The 25,699-nt window shown below is 69.8% G+C and overlaps 3 protein-coding genes across 7 annotated transcripts; 1 reads left to right on the plus strand and 2 right to left on the minus strand.

Annotated features, from left to right (window-relative positions):
• Nucleotides 1-14,311, plus strand: CLCN2 (chloride voltage-gated channel 2). 5 transcript variants are annotated; one of them, XM_064516681.1, is made up of 24 exons: nucleotides 1-132; nucleotides 5,123-5,282; nucleotides 6,019-6,150; nucleotides 6,325-6,453; nucleotides 6,751-6,884; nucleotides 6,968-7,045; nucleotides 7,158-7,236; nucleotides 7,979-8,104; nucleotides 8,254-8,338; nucleotides 8,476-8,577; nucleotides 8,686-8,770; nucleotides 8,885-9,040; nucleotides 9,309-9,378; nucleotides 9,664-9,774; nucleotides 10,170-10,383; nucleotides 10,552-10,685; nucleotides 10,966-11,135; nucleotides 11,261-11,366; nucleotides 11,452-11,525; nucleotides 12,092-12,142; nucleotides 12,967-13,005; nucleotides 13,242-13,346; nucleotides 13,444-13,530; nucleotides 13,608-14,311. In XM_064516681.1, the coding sequence occupies exons 1-24, from the start codon at nucleotides 82-84 to the stop codon at nucleotides 13,806-13,808; spliced, it is 2,679 nt and encodes an 892-aa protein (XP_064372751.1). In that variant the 5' UTR covers nucleotides 1-81; the 3' UTR covers nucleotides 13,809-14,311. The 5 variants fall into 5 exon arrangements, with proteins under 5 accessions (XP_064372751.1, XP_064372752.1, XP_064372753.1 ...); XM_064516682.1 differs by having other exon boundaries at nucleotides 11,455-11,525; XM_064516683.1 differs by lacking the exon at nucleotides 12,092-12,142.
• LOC112980128 (heat shock protein beta-7-like) lies at nucleotides 14,308-17,611 on the minus strand. The gene is made up of 3 exons (XM_026094766.2): nucleotides 16,202-17,611; nucleotides 15,312-15,463; nucleotides 14,308-14,726 (listed from the first exon to the last, which is right to left on the minus strand). The coding sequence occupies exons 1-3, from the start codon at nucleotides 16,347-16,349 to the stop codon at nucleotides 14,538-14,540; spliced, it is 489 nt and encodes a 162-aa protein (XP_025950551.2). The 5' UTR covers nucleotides 16,350-17,611; the 3' UTR covers nucleotides 14,308-14,537.
• Nucleotides 17,611-23,718, minus strand: FAM131A (family with sequence similarity 131 member A). The gene is made up of 6 exons (XM_064516686.1): nucleotides 23,430-23,718; nucleotides 21,253-21,392; nucleotides 19,820-19,913; nucleotides 19,474-19,656; nucleotides 19,256-19,384; nucleotides 17,611-19,110 (listed from the first exon to the last, which is right to left on the minus strand). Exons 1-6 carry the CDS (start codon nucleotides 23,458-23,460, stop codon nucleotides 18,668-18,670), a joined length of 1,020 nt encoding a protein of 339 aa, XP_064372756.1. The 5' UTR covers nucleotides 23,461-23,718; the 3' UTR covers nucleotides 17,611-18,667.
• Nucleotides 23,719-25,699: the final 1,981 nt, after the last annotated feature.

Here is a 25,699-nt window from a genome sequence, read left to right on the forward strand (position 1 = left end):
CGCCGGCGGGGCACCGGCACCGGGGGGGCCACGGGTAGCGGCGGCGGCGGCGGCACCGGCACCGGCACCGGCACCGGCACCATGGCCTCGGAGAGCGCGGCGCAGCGGGCGCTGCAGTATGAGCAGACGCTGGTGAGTGCGGCCGGGCCCCGGGGCGCCGGGGGGCGAGGGGCGCGGGGGGCTGCCACGGCGGCCCCCTCCGCGCAGGTTGCCCGCTCAGCCGCAGGGCCGGTGCCCAGCGCGACCCCAGGGCCCGGCTCTGCCCCCGCGCCGTCGGCGGCGCCCGGGCCGGCGGGGGGAGGCAGCAGCCCCCCGCGGTCGCCGCTGGCCCCGTCGGGTGCCGGGAGCTGGGGCACCTCCGGGGAGCAGCTGGCCGGGCACCACGGCGGGGATGCTCGGTGCCGCCCCGCAGCCCCCAGCCGCGGAGGAGCCCGGCCGAGCCCCCACCGCCTCGGCGGGATTTCATGCACGCTCGCACCCTCGTTCCCCCCAAGGAAGCCCCCAGCGCTGGGGGGGGGGGGTGTCCCTGCCCCACGGACCCTTGCAGGGTCTCCCAGCGGTGCCCCTCTCCCCTGTGCCACTCGCGCAGCCCTTGCCCCACGGCGCTGTGCCCAGCCCCAGCCCTCTGCCCCAGAGATAGCATATCTTCCCCGCCTTCAACCTTAGCCCCGTGTTTACGACTCCATCCCCACGCGAGGCCTCCCTGCTGCCCTGGCACTGCCCAGCGCTGGCACAGAGCTCCCCACGGGCCGGGGCGGCCCCTGCCCTCCCCCCCATGCCCGCGGCTGTGCTGCCCCACGGGAGCACAGGGCGGTCCCCTCCGCTGCCCACGGCCCTCTGGCATCCCGAGCAAAGGTGCTTTTCCCTGGCCTCGGCTTGGGTCAGTGCCCAGCGTGGCTCAGCAAATGGGTACTTTGCCCTGGCAAAAGCCTGCAGCCAAGCAGGGCCAGGAGAGGTGGGGAGAGAGGGAGGGAAGGATGCGGGGAAGGAAAGGGGACACCAAATCGCCACTGGGCACCTCTGCCCGCGGCTGCCTGTGTCTGCAGAGAGCCTGAGCCAGTTGCTCCAGCAGGACGCAATGCCCCATGTGCCCTGCCAGCCTGGCATGTGGGCGCTGGGCAGCTTAGGGGTCCCCGCTGCGTGGGGCACAACCCCTTCCTCCCCACTGCCATGCCGGGCTGGCGTGGGCACCCTGGCTCGTCTTTCTGAGCACCCAAGGCTGCTGTCAGGGGTCCTGCTCGGTGGCCACTCTGTGCCACCCCAGAGCCTGGGTGCTCCAGGAGAGCTGCTGGCTGTGAAAGCCCGATTGTGCGCGGTGTCTCCGTGATCTTATCGGGCCCTGGGGCGTCTCCCTGGCAGGCAGAGCTGAGCTGGGGGCCAGCGCGGGGGCACGAGCAGCGGGATGGGGGCATCGTTCGGTGGGAGCCGTGGGGAAGGGGGCGCCTCTTTCCCGCTGCCCTGGCCCCACACTGAACTCCGCACTGGGCTGCATCCGCTGGGGGTTGGCACAGAGGGTGGCACAGCCGGGCGCCACAGGGCTGGAGGAGTCTGCAGGCAGGGCAGAGGGGAGAGCACATGCCGGCATCGGGGCCGGCATCGGGGCAGCCCTGCAGGGTGCAGGCAGACTTTGCCCTCCCTCCCTCCAAGCAGGGCAGCACCCGCTCCGTGGGCACCCCAGGGTGCCCATCCCCATGTTCTCTGGGCTGCTGAAGGGCTCCCAAAGCCACCTGGGGCTCAGGCAGCGGGAAGGGTCCCCCCACAGTGGGCACAGATGCCACCAGGGGTGAGGTTGGGCACGGGCACCTTTCCCAAAGCCTCACGCCTGGCTCCGGGGAGGTGCCGGGCACATGCCAGGCAGGAGGGCTGCCCAGCCCTTCCCGGGGAGCTTGAGCCAGCACCAGCTCCTGCCAGCACCTGCCAGGAGAGTTCGGGTCCAGCTGGAGCCTGGCATGGGCTGGCTTGAGCCTGCCAGCCCCGGGCACAGCCCCCAAGCCTCCCTCCCTGCCCCGTGCCCGCGGCTCCCCCCGGCACCGGCCTCCTCTGCCCTCCTGCCCGGGAGAGACCCCAGCCGTGCGGGGGTGCCGGGGCCCACGCCAGCCTGCCGGTCCCTGTGCCCCCCTCATGCCAGGCGGCCGTGACGGGGAGCAAAGGGCCTCCCGGGGAGGGGAGATTAAGCTTCACAAACTGCCCTTGTTTGCGGTGGAGCCGCTCAGGGCGATTAGAGCCCGGCTAAGACAGGCGGCGTGACACAGATCCCCCAGCCTCTCCGTCTGCCCGGTGGCTCCCGGCGCCGCCAGCCCGTGGGTTTGCCGGCCTGGGGCATCCCTCGGCCCCTGCTCTGGGGAGCCCCCAGGGCCGTGGTCTGGGGGCACGGGCTGGCCAGCACCGTCTGGGCACCCTTCCCACGTGCCCGTCACTGCCTCCCGGGGCTGCCGGTCCCGTACGCCGAGTGCGGGACGGCTCTGGGTGCGGCGGGCGCCTCGGGCTGGCGCGGGCTGGGGGGCTGCGGCAGGGGTCGTGCCGGGGGCCGCAGTCCCGGCACCCGCCTGTGCCTGTGTCCCCGGGTGCCCCTGCCAAGCCTCCCCCCGTGCCCGCTCCCTGCCCGCCCGGCACTGTGATTGTTCAGCTGCTTCGCGGCGGAGGCTGGAGTCCCGGGGCTGTTTGTGTTTCAAAAGGCCTTTGTGGAAAAATAACCCGAGCGGGGGGAGGAGGAGGAGGAGGAGGAAGAAGAGAACCCACCGCCGGCCCTCGCCGCGGCTGTGCCGGGGCCGTGGGCAGGGCGCCGGGGTGGGCGGTCGGTGGGCACGGCGGGCTGCCGGGGGATGCTCTGGGTGTCCTGCCCGCGCTGCCGTGGCCCCTCGCCTCCGTTGCCCTCCGTTGCGGCGGGCAGGGGTCGGGGAGCAGCGGGGCAGCGCTGGCGGTGGGCACGTTGCCAGGCCGTGTACCCATGCGGGGAGGGGACCGGGGCTGTGCCCAGCACTGGCCGGGCATGGGGGGCTGTGCCCCCGTCTCGGAGCCTGTCCTGCGGCAAACGTGGGCAGCGGGCATTGGGCACGGATAGGGGAACGCGTAGGGCAGGGGCTGGGCAAAGCTCCCCCAAAGTAGGGGGGACCCATTGCGGCTGTATGGGGGGACCTGCCTGGGACCCCAAAACGCAGCGGCCCTGTGCCCAGCACCCCGGCACGGCCCTGTGAGGCAGGCACGGTGCTGAGCTGGGGGGTGAGGCCTGGGGGTCCCCCTCCTCCGGGCTGGGTCTGGCTGCGAGCCGGGCAGGTGGGGAGGCCAGAGGGAGGCGGGCGTTTGGCACGGCGACAGCTCTCCTCGGGGTGCGGGGCCGGTTGTTCTTCCAGAGGAAACAAGCTTTGCCCGAAGGGAGCCTTTGAACGCCGGGCCGGGGCAGGCCCCGTGCAGGGCCGGGGTCCTCTCTGGCAGGCGATGCTGAATCCGGCCCCCGAGGAGGCCTCCACCCACCTCCTCCTTCCCCCCAGCACTTATCCATGGGGTCGAGGGCCTGCCGAGCCAATGTTGGACAGGATTTGAGGGGAAAATCCATACCAGGAGGGTTAGCAATGGAAATGAATGTGCCCCCCCCCCCCCCCAAGCCTCTCCTCCCGCCCACAGCTGAGCTCAACCCCGGTATTAGACAGCAGAGAATCCACCCGGTGCCCGTCTGGCTGCTTTCTGCTGCTTGCTAAAGAGACCTGGGCTGAAGGCATGGTGGGGAGAAGTGCCCCGTGCCCGATTCGGTGCCACTGTCGCGCTGTCCCCGGGGGCACCGGGGGGCCTGACACGTGTCGGTGCAGAGGGGCAGTGCCGGTGGTCCTGCCTTTCACCCGCAGGTGGGCAGGAGCATGAGAGGGACCCAGGCATCTGGGGCAAGTAGCGCCTTTGGCAGGCAGGGCTGCTCCACGGCGTGCCAAGCGCGGTGCCCACCCGTCCCACTGCCCCGTCGCCGGGCCATGCCGGAGGGCTGTGTTTGCCCCCAGCCCGGGGCTCGGTGGCCACGTGCCGTGGCAGCGCGGCATGGCGGGTGGGCAGGCCATCGGCATGGGGCTCACGTCGGGCAGACGTGGGAGCCCTGGCAGGTCCCCCCGCGGGCCCTGAAACCTCCCTTTGTGCCGGGCGAACCGCTGGCGCTCGGCATTCAGGTCGTGCCCAGGGGGAGAGCGAGGCGGAAACCAAGCAACCGAGTCCTTGGCAGTGCCCGCCGGCACAGGACAAATGCCCCCGGCTCTGCGCCCGCCCCGCGTGGGCCCGGCGGCGAGGACGGGCACAAAGAGCTCCCAGGCGGTGCAGGGGGCAGTGCCAGGGCCGCCCCGCTGCCGCGGCCAGACCTTGTGCTGCTGCCAGGCAGGAGGGACTGAGGAGGAGGGCAAAGCTGCCCCTTGCACGGGGGGGGGGAGGGGCTGCCGGGGGTGTCCCCAGGCTGCTGTGCACCCCACTGCCCTCATGCCTCCCCACTGCTAGTCGAGACCGGCCAGCTCAGTTCACATCAGAGCATGTCTCCCTCTGGGGAGATCCCAGCTGCTTTTCTAACCATGCGAAGGAGGCAAACCCAGATGCCTCCCCACTATGGGTGAAGCAGGAGCACAACCGCAATATTAGCCCTCAGAGAATCTCCAGGGCCAGGCTTGCCATGCTCCTGCAGCCGGAGGCTCTTCCCCACCCGCTGCCAGCCCAGCCCCATGTCCGGGACACCTGGGCAGGGCCGGGGACTGGTACCAGCGGGGCGAACGCAGCGCGCGGGGGAACAATTGCCATCGATCCCCATGCGTGTTATCTGCCCGGCCTTTTCCCGGCTGGGCACGGAGCTGCACCACCCTGGACACCCCCCCCGGGGGAGGCAGCGGCCAAGCGCCCCCTCGCCCGGCACCCCCAGCTTCTCCCTCCGCCTCCCTGGCACCGGGGACACCCATTCTGGAGGTTGGGACGCCGGGCGCGGTGTGCCCGGTTGCCCTGCCTCAGTTTCCCCACTTGTGCATGGGCACCAGACCGAGCTAGCGGGTGCTTCCTCCGTCAGGACGGGGCGTGTGGGCGCTGGCGGCAGGACGGGGGGGTCACAGCCGGCACGGCGCCTCCCTGCCTATCCTGATGCCCTTGCCCCCCCCCCTTGTCCCGCCAGATGTACGGGCGCTACACGCAGGACCTGGGCACCTTCGCCAAGGACGAGGCAGCCCGGCTGCGCCTGCAGCAGGAGCGCTGGGACGGTGGCAGCGGCGCCCGGCCCCGGCGCCCCTCGGAGCTGCTCGAGTACCGCCAGGGCCGCTGTGCCCCCTGCCGCGGTAAGGGCCGCCGGCGGGACGTGTGCCGAGCGCGCAGGGCCTCAGGCGGCAGCGGGGGGCCGCTGCCCGCCCCGCCGCCCGCCACGGGTTGGGTTTCTCCTGCTGTCACGGGGCGCCAGCGCCGAGGACAATGCCACCTGCCCGCCGGGCACCGGGGACACAATGGCCCAAAATAGCTGGGCACGCCGCAGGGACCGGGGGCCCCGGCCCCTCTGCCTGGGACTGTGCCAGGGGCAGCACTTGCAGGCTTGTGTGTGTGTGTGTGCACAGCCGTGCGGGGCTGTGTGTACCGCCCGCGTGAGGCTGTGGCTGTGTGCAAGCCCTTGCTATGGCAGCACGCATGAACGCGCACACGCGTGTGCGGCTGCCTGGCGTGTGTGCAAGCAGCCCGTGCACCTGGTTTGTGCCGTTGTGCACAGTGTGTGCGCGGTTGTCTGTACTCCACGTGTGTGTGCGCACATGGGTGTCCATGGATGGTTGCCTGTAGCTGCACGTCTTGGGGGGAGGTGATGGGGCTGGGGTGTTGCTCATGCGTGTGTGCATGCCTGAGGAGGAGGTGTGCAGCTGTGCGTGTCCAGCTGTGAGCACTTGTGCTTTGCGTGCTCATGCAGAGGCGTGTGGCCATGCTGTCCCTGCCAGCAATGCCCTGGGGTAGCGTGGGGAGAGGAGAGCCTGTGCCCATCCCCAGGGCGCCTGGCCCCTTGCTCCGGCCCTGAGCCTGCCCTTGTGCCCGCAGTGTGTGCTGTGCAGTGCCAGCAGTTCCTTATCTCGAAGGTGGGTGAGGACTGGATCTTCCTCATCCTCCTGGGGCTGGTCATGGCGCTGGTGAGCTGGGCCATGGACTTCGCCATCGCCACCTGCCTCCAAGGTGAGTGGGCAGCGGTGGTCCCCAGGGCTCCCAAGGATGATGGGGTGGCTTCGGGCACGAGGTGCGGGGCCCGGGGAGCAGTGCGAGTGGGGTCCCCGTGCCTGGTGCATGGGACCGCAGGGCCATGCCATGCCCCTTGCCACCCACCATTTGCGTCTCTCACTGTGCCCACAGCCCAGAAGTGGATGTACGGGGGTCTGGACACCAACGTGCTGCTGCAGTACCTGGCCTGGGTCACCTACCCCACCGTGCTCATCACCTTCTCAGCTGGCTTCACCCAGATCCTCGCGCCCCAGGCTGTGGGTAGGGCCCTGCTGGTGCCGCAGGCACCCCTGGGGGTGGCTGGGCTGTCCTAGGGGTGTCCCTGCACTACAGGGTTGGGGGTCCTGGGGTTCTTCCAAGGGCTATGGGCTGGTCTCCTGAGGGCCTCCCTGGTTGCATGGGTTTGGGCCTCCAGGGCTATGGGTTGGGGGTGCTCTGCAGGGCTATGGGGATGACCCTGGGTGTGCCTCTGCGCTATGGTGTGGAGAGGTGCCTCTGGGGGTCCCCCCATGGCCACGGGTGGTGGCTGCTGGGTCAGGGCTGTCCCCACTGTGCCAGGCTCGGGGATCCCCGAGATGAAGACCATCCTGCGGGGCGTCGTGCTGAAGGAGTACCTCACCCTCAAGACCTTCGTGGCCAAGGTGATCGGGCTGACGTGCGCCCTGGGCAGCGGCATGCCCCTGGGCAAGGAGGTGAGGGCTGGGCCCGGGGTGGGCGGCGGGGCACGGTGGCTTGGGGGCACCCCGACCTCACGGCCCCAACGCTGTCCCCACAGGGCCCCTTCGTCCACATCGCCAGCATGTGCGCGACCCTGCTCAGCCGCTTCCTCTCCCTCTTCGGCGGCATCTACGAGGTGAGCGGGCACGGGGCCACCAGGGAGACGGGGGCTCCGGCTGTGCCCCCCGGCAGGGCTGGCAGAGCCCTGGGGGGCAGTGCCCGCTCACCCACTGCCGCTCTGCCCGCAGAACGAGGCGAGGAACATCGAGATGCTGGCGGCCGCCTGTGCCGTCGGTGTCGGCTGCTGCTTTGCCGCCCCCATCGGAGGTAGGGCAGCCCCCAGTGCCCCCCAGCCCCTGCCCCGGGGGCTGGCACAGCACCCCCCATGCCCATCCTGCCCAGGCACCTGGGCCTCTCTGGAGAAGAAACCAGGTCCCCCTGCCCAGAGACCCCCACGGGCACCGCCAGGCAGGGGTAGGGCACTGCCTGTGCCTCCTCCTTCGAGGCCCGGGCTGGTGTTGGAGCGGGCAGCGCCGCTGCAGACAGGGGTGCCCGCGGGGAGGAGGAAGGGGGGAGCGGGTGCCGTCCTCCCCGAGGTGTAATGTCTCCTCTCGTCCTCTCGCCCTGCCACGCTGCACTCCAGGGAGCTCCCTGCTCCGGCCCCACTGAGCCCTGCCCGTAGGTTGGTGACATGTCTAACTCTTTCCTTGTCCTCCGCGTGCTGAGCTGCCCCGGCCATCCATCCATCTGTCCGTGTGCGTGCGTGCGCCCCCCACCCCAACACCATCTGCCTCCTGCCCCTGTGCTGCTGCTCACATCCCTGCACTGCCCTCTTGCTCGCGCCATCTTCTGCTGTCCAGTGCCCATTGCAGATAGCTGGGGAACTGGCCATGTGCTTTGCCAAGGAGCCCCGGGAAGGCCTTCACCGCCAGCCAGCGTGCCTGTGGGGCCACCCAGCCCCACGTGGGCTTTGCACGAGCATGGGCGCTCCAGGCGGGAAGCATGCCAGGTGCCCGGGGGGCCTGGCTTGGTTTCGCTGCCTCCCTCGTGTCTTTTCCCCTGGTGCCAGGTGTCCTGTTCAGCATTGAGGTCACCTCCACCTTCTTCGCCGTCCGCAACTACTGGCGCGGCTTCTTTGCTGCTACCTTCAGTGCCTTCATCTTCCGTGTCCTCGCAGTCTGGAACAAGGATGAAGGTAGCTCCTGCCTGCGCATGGGGCACCACTGCCCATCCTGCCTCTCCAGGGCTGGCTGCTGCCAGGGCAAGCAGGGGGTGGTGGCACTTGGGCCCATGGGCATGGGGGACCACAGAGGGGTCCCCTCTAACCCTCACCGTGCTCCCCAGAGACAATCACAGCGCTGTTCAAAACCCGCTTCCGCCTTGACTTCCCCTTCGACCTGCAGGAGTTGCCTGCCTTCGCTGTCATCGGGTGAGTGCGGTTGTGCACGGGCATCCGTCCCGCTCCCCTGCAGGATGTCCTGGTGGCCACGGGGTCCCTGCTCTGGCCGGGCTCCCCTCGGCAGTGGTGGGGCATGGCACAGGCACTCATGCCAGGCCCATGCCCAGGATCGCCAGTGGCTTTGGGGGCGCGCTTTTTGTCTACCTCAACCGCAAGATCGTGCAGTTCATGCGCCGCCAGAAGACCATCAACCGCTTCCTCATGAAGAAGTAGGTGCCCAGCACCCCCTGGGGAGAGTGGCTGTCACCCGGCATGGTAGGAGCTGGGGGGCAGCAGGCATTGGGGTGCACTGGCATCATCTCATGCCACCTTGCCAGGCGTCTGCTCTTTCCTGCCCTGGTGACACTGCTCATCTCCACGCTGACCTTCCCGCCTGGCTTTGGACAGTTCATGGCTGGCCAGGTACCCGTGGCACCCCACGCCCACCGTGGGACGGAGGGGCAGCACCCAGCAGTCCATGCAGTCAGCACCTGCGTGGGCAGTGCCCACCCTGATCTCATCCCTGCCCCTCAGCAGCTCACCCAGAAGGACACCCTGGTGACGCTGTTCGACAACCAGACGTGGGCCAAGCAGGGGCTGAGCGAGGAGTTCGAGTACTTGGGCATCTTGGAGGCCTGGCACCACCCCCGCTCAAATGTCTTCGTCACCCTCATTGTCTTCATCCTCATGAAGGTGGGTATCTCCCAGGTGTGCCAGCCCAGGGCACTGGCAGATGTCCTCAAATGCCATCAAGGAGGTGCTGGCTGGGTGTTCCCAGGTGCCACCAGGGAGATGCTGGCTGGGTGCCCCCTCGGAGGAGCCAGGCTGCCCCACAGCACAGTGCTGTGCCCATGTCCTGCTCCATGGCAGGCAGTGCTGATGCCAGCTGGGGTCATGGCTGGAGCTGGCAGGAGGCTCGGGCCAGGGCGCCAGCTAACACATGCCTGTGCCCACCACGCAGTTCTGGATGTCAGCCCTGGCCACCACCATCCCCGTGCCCTGCGGAGCCTTCATGCCCGTCTTCGTAATCGGTGAGAGCCTGCCACCCCAGCGTGTTGCCCACTGCTCGGGCACGTGGGAGGAGGGAGCCTGGCAGCCTTGGCTTCATGGGACACTTCATGGGGCACCGAGCCAGGCACAGGAGGAGTCACTGTCCTCCGTGGTGTCCCCTTCCCCTGGCAGCACCCACAGCAAGGGAGGCACAACATGGGTGCAGGAGAGGCTGGGTAGGGCACAGGGAGAGCCTGATGGGCACCCCACATCCCTGCCCAACCCCGCGGACCCCCTGCCCGCTCCGAGCAACTCTCTTTGGGCAGGGGCAGCCTTTGGGCGCCTGGTGGGTGAGAGCATGGCAGCCTGGTTCCCGGATGGCATCCACACCAACAGCAACACCTACCGCATCGTGCCGGGGGGCTACGCCGTGGTGGGTAAGCACTGTGCCCATGGACCGGCACGGGGATGCCACGTGCCCACCACACTGCTGCCTGCTCAGAGATGCTCCAAAAGAGCCCAGGGGAGTGTTTCTGGGGCTTGTCCAGAGCCGGGGCAGTGTTCCCAGGGATTGGGGTGACCCCAGAGCCAGGGATGTCCCCAGGAGGTCCCAAGGGCTCGGGTGTCCCTGGAGCTAGGGGATCTCACAGGCATAGGGGTGTCCTGAGGGCTTCGGGTTTCCCTGGAGATGGGGGATGCCCCAGGGATGGGGATGTCCTCAGGGGTGTCCCTAAGGTCCCCCAGGGACAGGGTGGGAGGACAGCCCTGCAGGCAGGCAGGCAGGGACCTGACGGGCTGCCCCTGTGTCTCTTGGGGACACGTGTGGGCACAGGGGCGGCCGCGCTGTCAGGCGCCGTCACCCACACGGTGTCCACGGCCGTCATCGTCTTCGAGCTGACGGGGCAGATCTCCCACATCCTGCCCGTCATGATCGCTGTGATCCTGGCCAACGCCGTGGCCCAGAGCCTCCAGCCCTCCCTCTACGACAGCATCATCCGCATCAAGAAGCTGCCCTACCTCCCCGAGCTGGGCTGGGGGCACCACGAGTGAGTGCCACCCATGGGCCCACCCTGGGCCATCCCCACCAATGTCCCCATACCCCTGGCCAGCCCTGACGTGGCCCTGCTGGGCACAGGCACCATCCCTGACCCTGCACCGCCGTGCCATGGTGGCTGTGCCTGTCCGTGCTGAGGACATCACGTCACCCTGGGCAGGAAATACAATGTGCGGGTGGAGGATATCATGGTGCGGGACATCCGCTATGTCACCCTCAACTGCAAGTACCGGGACCTGCAGCACGTCCTGCACAGCACCAAGATGAAGAGCCTGGCACTGGTGGAGTCAGCTGGTGAGACGTGGGCACGAGGGCAGTGGGCACAGCTCCACCACCACCGCAGGGTCGGCTCCTCCAGCATGTGCATGGCCGGGCACGGTGGGGCAGGCAGAGGGTGGCACAAACACTCGCTTGAGGCGGGCATGGGGCTCCTTTTCTTGCACGGCCACTGGGGAAACTGAGGCACGTTGGGGGTGGGAGGGAGGGGAACCCAGGCATCTGAGCCGCACTGCTGCAGCTGGTGGCTTGGTGCCCTGGGTGTGCAGTGCCCACCCGGGCCCCTCGCTGCCGGCAGAGTCCATGATCCTGCTGGGCTCCATCGAGCGGGCACAGGTGGTGGCCCTGCTCAGCCACCAGCTCAGCCCTGAGCGGCGGCTCCAGGCCCTGCGGGAGAAGGCGCTGGCGGAGCAGGCGGGCACCGCCGAGGACGGGCACCAGCTCTCCGACACGGGCGTCCGCTTCCAGGTGAGGATGCTGGCAGGGCTTGGGCAGCCGGCCTGGCACTGCCGCCCTTCCGTGGGGGGGGAGCCGGCTGCCGGGGGCGGCCCAGGGCGCCAGCCACCCACCTGGCACCGTGCCCCCTCCCACAGATCAGCACTGAGGCGTCATCCTTCACCCCCGTGCGTGGCAGCTCCCGCAAGCCCCTGAAGCCAGCGCTCAAGCGGGTGCCCAGCGGCCTGGCGGACAGCCCCCCGGGTAAGTCTGGGCCCTGCCTGCACCCTGGCCCCGCAGGCCCCAGGGATGGTGCCCCGTGGGCCTGACGCACTCTCTATGTCTGCAGCAGGCACCAGCGACCACACTGGCATCGCTCTCAAGAGCCTCTTCTGTGCCAACACCACTGCAGAGCCTGCTGAGGTGAGGTGCCCTCCCTGCCCATCCCTGCCTGACCCTGCCCATCCCTGCCCATCCCTCCCTGGTCCTGCCCATCTCTGTCCATCCCTCCCTGGTCCTAGCCATCCCTGCCCATTCCTGCCCATCCCTGCCCATTCCTGTCCATCTCTACCCATCCCTGCCCATTCCTGCCCATCTCTGCCTGTCCCTACCTGTCCCTGCCCATTCCTGCCCGTCCCTTCCCATTCCTGTCCATCTCTACCCATCCCTGCCCATCCCTGCCCATTCCTGCCCATCTCCACCTGTCCCTACCTGTCCCTGCCTATTCCTGCCCGTCCCTGCCCATTCTTGTCCATCCCTACCCGTTCCGGCCCATCCCTGCCCATTCCGGCCCATCTCTGCCCATTCCTGCCCATCTCCGCCCGTCCCTGCCCATCTCTACCCGTCCTTGCCCACTCCTGCCTGTCCTTGCCCATTCTTGTCTGTCCCCGCCTGTCCCTACCCTTCCCTGCCCGTTCCTGCCCATCCCTGTGGGCCCCACTGCCCGCTCCATGCCCTGACACCTCTGTCTCTCCCCGGCATGGTGCCAGGCCCAGGGCACAGCCCAGCGCAAGGCCAAACACGTCCGCATTTCCGTCACGGTAAGCTACAGCCAGTCACAGGCTGGGCACAGCTCCTCTTGGCCAATCAGAGCCCAGCCTGGATCCTCTCAGCCAATCAGGGGCTGGCACAATTCTGCTTGGCCAATCATGTTTGCACTGTATGTGCAAGCCAATCTCTGACAGACCCGATTCTGTTCCACCAATCACGGCATAGCCTGTGTCCTCTCAGTCACAAATCTGCTTGGTGAATTGTAATGTGACCCGTATCCTGTCAGCCAATCAGGGAACTAGCCCCACATTTATCAACCAATCATGACACGGCCTGCATTCTCTCAACCAATCACAAACTTGGCTTGACTCTGCTTGACCAATCATGGCATGGCCTGTGTCTGCTCAACTATTCACAGGCCCAGATCCTCTCAGCCAGTCATGGACCTGGCCTGCTCCCTGCCCGCACCCTGCCTGCACCCTGCACACACTCTGCCTGCACCCCACCTGCACCCTGCCCACGCCCTGCCTGCGCCCTGTCCATGCCCTGACTGTGCTCTGCCTGTGCCCTTCCTGCATCCTGCCCCTGCCCTGTCTGCTCTCTGCTGAGCACTGCCCGCAAGCCTGCCCACACCCTGTCTGCACCCTGCCCGCACCCTGCCCACACCCTGTCTGCACCCTGTCTGCACCCTGCCCGTGCCTTGCCCATGCCCTGCCTGCACCTTGCCTGCATCCTGCCTGTGCCCTGCTTGCACCCACCTGCACATTGCAGCTCCCTGCCCGCTCCCTGCCCCGCTCCATGCCGGCACCCTGCCCGTGCCTGGCATGCTGTCCCACTGCCCTGCCAGGCCCACTCACCACCGCCTCTTTTGCAGGAGGATCTGGATCTGGGTGACAAGATGACCCCGTCAGAGGTGAGATGGGGGGCTGGCAGTGCCGCTGGGCACCCCCTGCCCCACTGGGACCCCCAAGGTCCCGACAGGCGCTGAGCATGGAGGGGAAGGAGTCCAGTGCCCCCATAGTGTTAGGTGCCTGGGCGGGGGGGGGGGGATGCCCTCGCTGGAGCCCCCCTGGCCCAGGAGGGGGGCAGGGGGCCGTGCCCCCCAGCACCGACCCCGCCTCACCCTGCCCCATGGCCTCTGCCCCCCAGGTGCTGGAGTGGGAGGAACAGCAGCTGGACCAGCCTGTGGACTTCAGCAGCGCCAAGATCGACCCGGCGCCCTTCCAGCTGGTGGAGCACACGTCGCTGCACAAGGTGCACCCGCGCCGGGCGCCCCTCCCGCCCCCCTCGCCGGGGCGCGGCCGAGCCCCCGCGCTGTGTCCCCGGCCGCTGAGCCCCCTCCCTCTTGCAGACCCACACCATCTTCTCGCTGCTGGGCCTCGACCACGCGTACGTCACCAGCATCGGGCGGCTGGTGGGCATGGTGTCGCTCAAGGAGGTGAGCGCGGCGGGCAGAGCCGGGGTGGCGGGTGGCGCGCGGGGCCGCGTGCTCACAGTGCCCGGCGCTGCCCGCAGCTGCGCAAGGCCATCGAGGGCTCGCTGACGGCCAAGGGGGTGAAGGTGCGCCCGCCGCTCGCCAGCTTCCGCGACAGCACCACCAGCGCCAGCGAGCCCGACACCACCGACATCCTCCAGCTCTGGGACCGCCACCAGCACCACCCCATGCCCCGCGAGGCCAGCCCCGCCGACGAGGCCGCCCCCGACAAGGCCCAGTGAGCCCAGGGTGCTGGCGTGCCCGCTGCCGCGCTGCAGGGGAGGGGGGCTGGGGCTGCCCCCCTCCTGCCTGCCCCCTGCCCGCCCGCCCCGGGGGCTGCCTTCAATCCAGCGCTGGCGAAACGCACGCTGACCCGGGGACTGGCTGTGCCAGGGGTGCCCCCGCCGCCGCTGTGCCCACCTCCCTGCCCCCCGCCCCGGGCTTCCCACTTCTCTACCTCTGCCCCCTGCCAGCCCGGTGCCCCCCAGTACTGCGAGCCCCATGCCCGCGAGCCCAGCCTCGGCACCCCCTTCCTGCAGGGTCCCCCTCGACCCGGGCAGCAGTGTGGGGGGAAGGGGCATTGGGCTGGGGGTGCCCACGGGGGGGGGGTACCCCCCCGAGCACCTCCCCCCTGCAAAGCGGGGGGGTCCCGCCTGCATTTCTGCTGTGTGCCCAAGTCCGGGCCCCTCACCGTGTAAATACAGAGATTTTTATATTAATTTAATAAAAGGACTTTATAAATAGAGCCGTCAAGGTGGAGCTCTGTGGCAGCCCTGGGCACGGAGGGGACGGGCACAGCCGGGGGCACCGCTGCTGCCGGGGGGCTCCCTGCCCGCGCCGGGGCCCGGCCGCGCACCCGGCACACGCGACACGGTCGGCATCACCGCGGGGGCGAGAAGCCTTTATTTAGCATGGCGCCAGGAGGGGGCACGGGGCCGTGGGGCAGCAGGGGTGCCGGTGCGCGGTGCCGCTCACAGCCTGGCCTCGCTGCGGTAGAGCGGCTGCGGGGGCTCGCGGGGGCGGGTGCCGGTGCGGCGCCGCGCGGTGATGACCAGCGTGCCCGCCTCGGTCAGGGCGCAGCTCACCGACAGCGGGTCCATGTCCTCGGGCAGCTGGCACTTGTGGGTGAAGGTGTCGCAGACGGTGCCGTCCTCGGCCACCTGTGGGGAAGCAGCACCAGCACCGTGGAGCACAGCACGGCACGCCACCCCGCACCGCGGCAGTACGCGCTGCCAGCAAGGGCATGGTGGCCACCGGGTCACTTCCCAGTTACCCCAGTTTTGTGGGGGGGGGGGGGCAGTTCCCAGTTGCCCCAGCACCAGAGGGGAGCTCCATGGGGCAGCTACCAGTGTCGTAAGGGGACAATTCCCAGTTACCCAGCAGGGAGCAGTTCCCAGTTGCACCATTGCCAGCAGGGGAAGTTCCCAGTTGCCCTGACCAGGGCAAGTGCAATGGGGCAGGAGTTCCCAGTTACCCCATTGCCAGCAGGGGCAGTTTGCAGTTGTCTGATAGGGGGGAGTGCAATGGGGCACAAGTTCCCAGTTACCCCATTGTCAGGAGGAGCCAATTCCCAGTTGCCCCACAGCCAGCGGAAGATGCAATGGGGCAGGAGCTGCCAGCTGCCCTTTGCCAGGGGACCGTCCCCGCTTACCCCCTTGCCAGCAGGGCCATTTGCCTGCTCAGGGCAGGGGCACAATGGGGCGGGAGACCCCGGGACCCCGCTGCCGGCAGGCGCTGCCGCTCACCTTCTCGGCCTGGATGGCGACGTGGCAGTTGGACGTGGTCACCACGATGTCGGGGGGCTCGAACTGGCTCACGTCGGCCACCACCTGGTAGGTGTCGCCCTGGGCCCGCACCCAGGTGCCCAGGCTGCAGGGGCACACGGCGCCCGGGGACCCTGCGGGCCCCACGTGAGGGGCTGCGGGGCGCCGGGGGGCACAGGGAGGTCTGCAGGACTGGGCAGTAGTGGGGTGCTGGGGGGGGGGGGCTGGGGGGCACACAGCAGGGGCTGGGGATAGCAGGGGCACTCGGAGGTCTGGGGGCACTTGGGGGGGGGCTGGGGGCAGCAGAGGGAAATGGGGGGGGGGGCTGGGGACACAGGGGTAGCCAGGCAGGTGGGGGTGCTGGATGTCCTGGGGGGATTACAGGAAAGTCTGGGGGTGCTGGGGGGGGGGGCAGGAGCCACAAAGGGGTCTGGGGCACAGGGGGGGGGTCTGAGGACATGGAGACATTGCAGCGGGGGGCACCGGGAGTGGGAAGGTGCATTGGGGGGGGGGGTCTGGGGACACAGGGAGGTGCAGAAAGGCTTGGGGGGGGTGAACTGGGGGCCCAGTGGGCCTGGGGGCTGGGAGGCACTAGGGGAGCATAGAGGGCCTGGGGGGGGAGGGGCAGAGGGCTGAGGGGACACAGTAAAGCCATGGGGTGCAACAGGGGCAGTCAGGACCCCCCCACAGCCCCCCAAATCCCCGCCACCAGATGGGGACAGCACGCCGGGGTGTCCCCACTCCGTCCCAGGACAAGGCAGGGGGGTACAGCTGGGGGGGGGAAATGGGTGCAAAAGAGGGGTGCCCCCCACCTCCCCCCCCAGTTGCAGGCAGGTATCCGGCCACCGCAGCCCCCCGCCACCCCTCGGTACCTGGGTACCCGAAGGCATCGTGCGCCCGAGCCCCGAAGGGGCCGTGCCGCCGGTCGCCCTCGAAGCGGGGCTCGCCGGCCCCCGGGCCCTGGCCGTAGGTGCCAATGCGCCCGGCGCGGTACGTGGCGGCCGAGCTGCGCGAGGCCATGCTGCCGGCCAGGCGGGCGCAAGACCCCCGCCGCCCCAGCCAAGGGGAGGGGGCCGGGCGCCCGCAGCCTGCGGATGCCCATAATTAGCCCGGTAGCCGCGGCACGGCCACCGCGGCCCAGGAATGCGCGATAAGGGCTGGGGCCTCTCGTCACCCTGCGAGGCCGCCGGGGGGGTGGGGGGGGGGCGTGCAGGGGGCCCTGCCGCCGCTGCCAGCGCAGCCCCACGACCCTCCCCGTGCCGGGCTGCCCCGGCAGGGCCAAGGGTGCCCCGAGCCGCAAAAGAGGCACCCGGGGCGCTGCTCACACGACGGACTTTATTGGAGGCCTGGCGGGACGGAGGCAGGCGGTGCAGAGGCCAGGGCACCCCGCGGCCCGGCCCCACAGCACGGGGCACCCTGGCACCTGCCCGGCTGTGCGCACACACACACAGACACCCCCAGGTGCACGCGCCTGCACACGCTCGGGTGCACATGCACACCCTGCACTCACACACAGCACAGACGCGTGTGCACACACGCACAGGCGTGTACACACGTGCCTGCACACCCACATATGTGCCTGCACACAGACACGCATGCATGCACATGCATGCACGCAAATGTACTCACGCACACACATATATGCAAACACAGCACGCACAAACACGTTCACACGTGTATGCGCACACACACAAACACAAAGGTGTACACACACCCACAGACACGCGCGTGCACACACACACGCACGCACACAGAGCAAAGCCCCCCGCCCCCCTGCAGGTGCCCCTCAGCCCTCCTGGTGCAGCCCTGGGGGCAGGGTGCTGCCCAGCGGGTCGGGTCCGAAAGGGGCCGGGACGCCTGGGGTCCCTTCGTGCCGCTCCAGGGCACCCCTGCACCCGCCCCTGTGCCCCTGGCTGGCCTGGGGGGGGGGGGGGGCTCTTGGTGAGCGTCCGTGCATGTTCATGCCTGGGAGCACGGCTGGGCCAGCTGGCAGGGAGCCCCTCACCAGGGCATCAGGCCTGCCCCTCCTGCCCCCACCCCGGCCCAGACCTGCAACCCCCACTCCCCATGGCATGGCCACGCAGGGAGAGGGGCTGGTGCCCCACAGGCACCCCATGGCAGGGAGGGCACCAGGCAGAGGCTGGCCTGGGCGGGGGGGCAGCGTGGAGGCAGCGAAGGGCTTGGCGACAGCTGGGCGCACCCCTGGGTGGGCAGGGGCTGGTGCGGGGGGGCTGGGGCCAGGCCTGGGTGTCACGAGCCCCGGCCTCAGTACAGCGGCGGGGGGGGGGACGGTGGGAAGCAGGGGCCGGGCCCCAGCGGGGGCAACATGCAGAGCCTGGCGCGGGCGGCGAGCAGTCCCGCGAGAACGGGCGCCATGCGGGACGGGGGCAAGCGGTGGCGAGGGTGGGCACCCCCAGACCGTGCCCGGCCACCCTGCAGCCAGCGGGCCCCCCCACACCCTGGGCAGCGGTGGTGCCGGGCAGGCCTGGCCCTCCCTGTAGGCACTTGGTTCCCTTGCTGGGGGTGGGCAACGTGGCCCCCCCGCCGCCTCCCCACGCTGGGCCCCCGCGCCGCAGCGAGCCCTGGGCTGGGTTTTGGGCACAGCGGGTTCCTGCTGCTGCTGCTGGAGCAAAGGGTCACGAGCCACCCGCTGTGGGGGTCTGTGCCCCCCTCCAGCTGCCCCCAGTGTGGCCGTGCCAGCCCCCCGCCGGTGCAAAAGCATGGAGAGCCCCAGCCGGGCACAGCACCGCGGGGCTCAGCACCGCCGTGGCCCCCCCCAGCCCTGGGCGGCCCCTCCAGACGCATCAGTTCACAGTATAAAACTCAGTCCAATAAAAGCCGGCTGGGGAGAGGGGCGCAAACACCCCCACTCCCCAAAACCCCCACGACCACAGTGGAGCCGGGGGGGGGGTCAGGAGCAAGCGGGCACCCCTGCCCCAGCACCCGGCTGCTCGAGGGGATTCAGCCATGCCAGTGGGGGGGGGACCTGCGCCCCAACGGGGAACCCACGGATGTGGGGACGGGGAGCATGCGAATGGCCAGCCCCACGTGTTCAGGGCCCAGCAGTCTCGGGAGGGGCCAGAGGGGGCATTGAATTGGGTTCAGACCCCCCCTCCCCAAAAAGCCCTTCCAAGCCGCCCCCGCTCCACGGCCCCCCTGGCTCTCATGCAGAAAAACCGGATGGGGGAAAAGAGCCGTGGGGCGCGGAAATGGCGCGGGCGGGCGCCAGGGGGGCTCCGGGGCGGCAGGGGCTCACCGGGGGGGCGGCCCCCCTCCCTCCGCTGTGCCCGGCTAGCGGGCCGGGGCCGGGGCCGGGGCGGTGTGCACCCCGGGGGGCCTCACGGCTCCGCGGCCTCCTCCTCGTCCAGCGACACCACGCCGGAGGAGGCGACGTCGGAGACCCTGCGGCGCAGCGGGAAGTCCTTGCTGAGCACCAGCTCGCCGTCGGCGGGCAGGAGGCAGGCCTCGGCGTAGGACACGGAGTACAGGGGGTCCCGGCACCGGAGCCGTGCCAGGCCCCGCAAGGCACTTTGGCTGCCCGGGGGCGGCAGCGTGGGCAGCAGCAGGTCCTCGCCGCCCAGGGAGCCCAGCAGTTTGGCAGTGAGTTCGGAGGGCGACACCATCTCCAGGCTGCAGAGGCTGGAGCAGAGGGTCTCGGGCGACAGGGTGTGCGAGGAGTCGCTCTCGGGCTCGCACGAGCCCTGCCGCGCGCTCAGCTGGCACAAGTGGCCGTGCAGGAGGTCGCGCAGCAGCGCGCTGGCGGGCACCGGCCCCGGCGGCTCTGCAAGGCACCGGCGCACCGGCAGTCAGCGTCCCGCCGGGCGGCAGCGCCGAGCCCCCCTCGCCCACGGTGGGCGTCACGAGGGGCGACGCAGCGGGCGCTGCCGCCGAGCGGGCCCCCCTCCCGCCCCTTCCCGCGGGCTTACCGGCCGGCTGGGAGCTTTCGGCGGAGGGCACCAAGTCCTCGTCGTAGGACTCGTCGTTGGAGTCGTCCCCGTCCACCGAGGACCAGGCGCGCAGCTTGGCCTCGGCGATGGCAAACTGCTCCGCCACGCCTGGCGCGGGGCAGCGCAGCCGGTCATGCTCCCATGTCCATGTCCGCGTCCCCAAACCCCCCCGCTCCCCCCCGCTGCTCCGTGCCCACCTGCGGCGAAGCGCGCCTCCTGCTCGCCCTCGCTGAGGTGGCAGTAGGAGCTGAAGGCGCTCTCGAGGGCGGCGGGCGGCTCCACGGGCTTGCACCAGCCCTTCCACTCGATGAGGTGGGCGACGCGGCCCTGCGCCATGGCCGTCGGCTTCGTCACGTGCTCCTTCACCACCTGCGAGATGCCTGCGGCGCCGCCGCGTCAGCACCCCCCCCCGCCCCGGGGACCCCCTGCGCCCCGCGGGGAGGTGGGACCCCGGGACCCTCCTCCAGTCCGGGCTGCTCCCCCCACCTCCAGCCCCTTCCCCCGCAGGGCCGCCCCCCCCCGGCCCCCCGCCAGCGCGGTTACCGTGCAGCGAGGAGCGGGCCAGGGCGGCGATCTCCTGGATGGTCAGCGCGCGCCGCGACTTGGGCAGCATCTCGACAGTGTCTTCAACATTGACCTGCCCGGGGCGGCAGGGGCGTCACGGCCCCCGCACCCTCCCTGGCCCCCTCCTGCCCGCCCCCCACGCCTCGGTTTCCCTGCCAGGGCCGGGGCGGCTGCGGGTGTGCACGATACGCACGGCCCCCTCCTCCTCCGGGTGCCCATGCAGGTCTGTGCACACACCGCCACTGCGCACACACCCCGCACACCGCACACCCCCGGTGCCCGCTACGGCCCAGCATGCTGGGCGGGGACGGTGCGCTGGCTGGGGGCACCGACACACCCCGCGCCCGTGCAGCTTCCCAGCTGTGCGCACACTCGCACGCTGTTAGTACGTATGTGATACTACTGCACACACACTATGCACCCCTACACCCGCACACCTGCATGCACACACACACACATCCCGACAGTCTTGGTACACACACCTGCACGTGCGACCGCTCACTGGGTAACCACGTGTGTGCACACGCGTGTGCACTTCCATGCTACACACACACCGACTGTAAATGAACACCTGCACGTGCATGCACTAGCTGTGTACAGCTGCACGTGCGCACACACACACCCCTCTGCACTCACTGCAGATCTGTGTATACACGCGTGTGCACGCCCTGTGTGCAGATGCACACACATGCACTCGTGGTGCACATGCACACTGGCTGCGCGCACACACACACACACACACACACACACACACACACACACTCACTGAACCCCCTCACACACATGCACTCACCGCGCACACCCAGGCTCCCACACGTGTGTGCTCCCACTGTGCACATACACACACACAAGTACATGTGTGCAATTGCTGAATACACACACACGCGTGTGCGCGCGCATGTGTGCATGCCCTGTATAACCCGCGCAGCCCCGCTACGAGCGTGCCGCCCCTGCTGAGGGTGCACACGCGTGCCACCGGGGCACGGCTCCCCGGCACCGCGGCGCGGGGCAGCAGCAGCATCCCAGGCCTGGGGCCACCCGCGTCCCCTCGCCCCGGCACGGCCGCGCCAGGGCCCGTGCCCGCGGCCTGCGGGAAAGCGATTCGGGACTCGGAGGCTCGCAACAAATTGTATCGCCATGGCAACGAGGCACCGTGGACTGATTTCTCCCAGGATACAGCCCTGGCTCGGAGCTGACGTCAGAGCAGCTCCGGAGCCGGCAGCGCGCTGGCAGGACCGGGCAGGGGCGGCAGCGGGAGCCGTGGCCCCTCGGCCCGCTCCGGTGGCATGCCCAGGCCGGCGGCCCCGGGCACACGCACCCCTCGGCTGGTGCTGCGACCTGCCCACCCCGGGCATCGCAGCGGGGCGCCCAGTGCAGGCACGGGCATCGCGGCAGCCCCGAGCCGGCGGTACCTCGAGGAAGTCCTGGCTGTCGAAGGAGGCCTGCCGTGCCAGGCGGTGCAGCAGGGCCGGCCGGGCGGCGCTCAGCGGCGACAGCGCGGGCAGCGCCTTCACCTCCTTCCACTCCACGTGCAGGGTCGTGTCCACGGCCACTGCGGGAAGAGCCGGGGCGGCGTGAGCGGCGCGCTGGCCTCCCCACCGCGGGTGCCTGCCCTTCACCGCCCCTGCCGCGGGGACGCTGGGCATCACCCCCTCACTGCGCGTGCTGGCGGCTTTGCCCGGTGCCGGGATAACCAATTGTCTCACCCAGTCTGAGCCCAGACCCCAGCTCATTGCAGGGATGAAATTGCCACAGCCTGCTTGCCTCAGGTGCCCTCTCCCGCGGCAGCACCCGGTGCCCTCCAGCACGCAAGGGGCAGCAGGCCGAGCCTGTGCCAGCGGGAACACGCGGCCCCAGCCCGGCACCGGGGACCGGGCGCCTCTGCCAGCTTGGTGGGTGTCTGGGAGGGCCGGGGCGCCGCAGGCCACCCCAGAGGCGGGCGCGTGTCTGGGCTGCGAGGGCGCCGGGAGGCGGCAGGGTGGGGGGTGCCGGCTGCCCGGGGTGGGAGCTGAGCCCGGCGCCCTGCGCCCCGGGGAAGGGGGGAGGAAGGGCAGCAGGGCCCGGCAGCACCCGGCAGCACCGTCTGCCAGCAAAACCGCAGCCTCAGCACCCGGCCTGTCGGGGTGGGGGGGCACATCGGAGGGTCTCCCTGGGATGGGGGTGTGGGGCCCTGAGGAGATGGGTAGCAAGGCGGGGGGGCTTTAAGCATTGGGGTGGGGGTGGCTGCAGCAAGCTATTGGGGTGCAGGAGTGGGCCAGGCTGTGGGTGTGCGGAGGGAGGCTGCACTGCTGCTCCTGCACCACCTCCAGCCCCCCCCCCCCCCCCCCCAATTTGCTCTCCCTGTGGTAGGAGAGAAAGGGGCAAAAAGGGGTTGGAGGAGGGGGAGAAGCAGCAGGCACCATCCTCCACCCCAACAGCCCGAATGCCTGGCACCAACACCCCAAACCAGGGGTGTGCCAGGGACCCACAGAGAGTGGGAGTCCCTGCACCGGCTCCCCAGGGGCCTGTGGCACCCCGGACTCCCCCCCCCCCCCAGCCCAGGCCGCCCTCCCGGGGGGGTGGGGGGTCTGGGGACAACATCTCCCGAGGCGCCTCATCGCAGCCGCACAGAGCCGGGCCTGGCTGATGCAAACCAGCAGGGGGGTGGGACACGGCGGGGTGAAGAGCCCCCCCGATCCCAGCTGGGGCCAGCCCCGGCTGCTGGGGCGGCTGTCGCTGGCATCACCCCCCCAGCAGTGAGCAGGGGCACCGCTTGGTGACACCCCCGCACCGACACCCCAGAATCCCTCCCTATGGCACCCCCGGGACACCCCCGGCACAGCTGCAACACCCCCACAGCCCCCAGCATGCTGCTAGAGCCCCACTGCCAGCCACCAGCCCCACAGTCCCCATCCGTCCTGCTGCATCCCTGGGACATCTGCAGCAGCCCCATAGCACCTCCATGCTGCCCCACAGCCCTCCAAAACACCCCCACCAGCCCCCCTCATCCCCCTGAACACCTTCAGCCCCCAGAGCACCCCTGCACCCTCCCAGGCCTCTGAACACCCCCATCCCTGACCCCCTTCCCAACCCCCTGCACCCCCAGAGCCCTCCTCACCCCCTCACACACCCCACAGCAGTGCCCCAAGCCCTCTGTAGCCCCCCCACCCCACACAGCCTCCTCTTCCCCACCACCTCCCCAGCCCCTAGGACACCCCAGCCCCCCCACAGCAGCCTCCCCAGGCCCCAACCCCCCTCGGCCCTCCACGGCCCCTCGGCCCCTGGGATCCCAGGTCCTCCAGAGCCCATACATGCCCTGTATCACCCCCCCAGCCCCTAGGCCACCCCAGCTCCCCTAGAGCCATGCCATGCCCTCCCTCCCAGCCTCGGAACCCCCCCCATAGCCCTCCGCCCCCAAAAGCCCCCCAAGCCACACTATTCGCCCCCCCACACGCCACAGCATGCCACCCCCCCCCCAGCTCCGCCACAGCAGCGCCCCCAGCCTCCCCCCAGCGCCGACAGCACCGCATCCCCCCAGGCCCCCTCGGCCCCGATCGCCGCCGGCGCCTCCGCGGCCCCCACGCCCCCCAGCCCGGCCGGCGCCGCTCACCGATGGTGGTTTTGGAGCCGATGCAGCCCATGCTCCCGGGGGGGCCCCGGTGCGGGCTCTAGCGCCGGCTCCGCGCCGCCCGCATCGCCCCCCGGCCGCATGGGCGGCCCCGGGCGGCGCCCGGCCCCACGGGACGGTCCTGCCCCGCCGCGCCGGCAGCACCGGGCCCGCCGGTGCGGAGCCGCGAGCGGTGTCTGCGCCGGGCCGGGGACCAGCACGTCCAGCGACGTCACTGCTGGGGGAGGAAGAGGAGGGAGAGGGGGAGGAGGGCGGCGGGAGGAAGAGGAGGAGGATGGGGGGAGGGAGGGAGGAGGCAGGGCGGGAGGAAGGCTAGCGAAGAGGAGGAGGAAGGGGAGGAAGAAGAGGAGCAGGGGAGGAAGGCTGGGGAAGAGGAAGACAAGGAGGGGGAGATGAGGAGGAAGGCTAGGGAGGAGGAGGAGATGAAGAGAAAGAGAAGGGGGATGAAGTAAGAAGGAGGGGAGGATAAAGGAAGAGGAAGAGGGGGAAGGAAGGAAGAGGAAGAGGGGGGACGAAGGAAGAAGAGAAGGGGAATGAAGGGAGATGAGAAGGTGGATGAAGAGGGGAGGCTGAGGAGGAGGAAGAGGAAGAAGGGAGGAAGGCCAGGCACCACGGAGAGCGCCATGCCAGCACCGCGGACAGCGCCTGGACCCACAGGACCCCCGGGACCGCCAGAGACCCCAACCCTGGGACCAGCCCCCACCTCTGCCCAGCCCCTGCAGTGTGGTGCCCCCTGCCCTGGGGACCCTGGCTCCCCGCTCTCCCCTGCCCTAATCCCCAGCCCCACAGAGCCCCACGGCGCCCAGCAGCAGCTGGCCACACCAGTCACCTGTCCCCACTCAGGGTGCCCCGGTCAGGCCTGGCACAAGGCCCCACAGTGCCCCCCTGCAGCCCCAGTGGGGCATCTTTCTGGCCCCACAGCCCTCGGGGTGTCACAGGGTGGAGGGATGCAGACCAGGCCCCCTACCATGCATGCACAGCCCCACAGGCTTTGCACACACACTATCACAGCCCCTCAGGCAGGGACACGTGCGCAGGGCACATGCAGCTGTATGCCCCGTTGCTGCCCCTGCCGCAGGGCTGGAAGCTCTCCGGGCCCCTGTGCAGCGCCAGATGGGCGCCTAGTCTTGGTGGAGAAAGAGTGAGTACCCGCAAGTGTCTCCGACACCATGGAGAAGCCGAGAGACAGGGGACCCAGGGACGGGAACCCTCCAGCAGCAAGGGACATGCAAAGCCAGGCCGGGTGGAACATATTCCTCCCAGGATGGGGAACAGCCTGATCTGCCCTCCCAACCTCCACGATGCTCCTACCACAACCCCTCACCTCCCTCGCCAGGAACAGCCTGGGCATGAGCAGTGCCTGCTCTCCCCGGGGATCCCAGAGGTATCCTGGAGAGACTCTGCTCCCCAACAGCACTGGCAGGGGAGGCACGGGGGAGTGGAAGGACCTTGCTTCTGCCTGCTGGCCTGGCACTGCCCGGAGCAAGATGCCAGCCTCTATCCCGCGGCAGGTCCTCTTCGCCAGCCCTGGCGCTGGGTTCAACCCCCCTCCTGCAGCCCTAGCAGTGCAAAGAGGGCCTTTGGCCCTGTCTGGGGGCCCTCACTCAGCACAGGCGCGCTGGTGGTGCCAGAGGGAACGCACATCCCTGCAACGGAGCAGGGCCCAGCTGGTCCTGCCTTGGAGCTGGGCATCTCTCAGCCCCATGCTCCTGCACAGCCCCTGGTGGGGGACGAGCCATGGCAGGGCAACAGGCCCCACGGCAGGGAGAAGGCATCATGCTTTGAGGGAGGTGGGGGGGCAGAGCTGCTCCATGCACCCACGGCCACCCTCTTGCCTCAGCACCCACCCATGGGTGCCTGGAGCCTGCCAGGGTCAGGGTTTCTCTAGACCGGTGATGAGTCTTTGCAGCCTTTAGGACACAACTTCTGGGGGGGGACATTTTAGCCTGCTCCTGTCTCCCTCCACGAGCCCTGGACTGGAGCAGTGATGCTGGCCACAGGACCTCCTTTGGAGACAGTTGGTGTCCACCCAGTTCCAAAGGCACCAGGAAGAGGAACAGCCGCAGGACAGCACACGCAGCTGGCTGAGCCCACCTGCTCCCCCCAGCACCCAGCCCCAGGCCGCACCAGGGCTGGAGGATCACTGTAACGGGGCAGAGACCCACACAAACCAGGCACTTAGGGCCCCCCGCTCTCCCTGCCACAGCCACCTGCAAAGATGTCAAGACTGGGGAGAGGCTGAAGACAGGGAG

Source organism: Dromaius novaehollandiae, chromosome 9, assembly GCF_036370855.1.
Source record: "Dromaius novaehollandiae isolate bDroNov1 chromosome 9, bDroNov1.hap1, whole genome shotgun sequence".
Taxonomy (NCBI): domain Eukaryota; kingdom Metazoa; phylum Chordata; class Aves; order Casuariiformes; family Dromaiidae; genus Dromaius; species Dromaius novaehollandiae.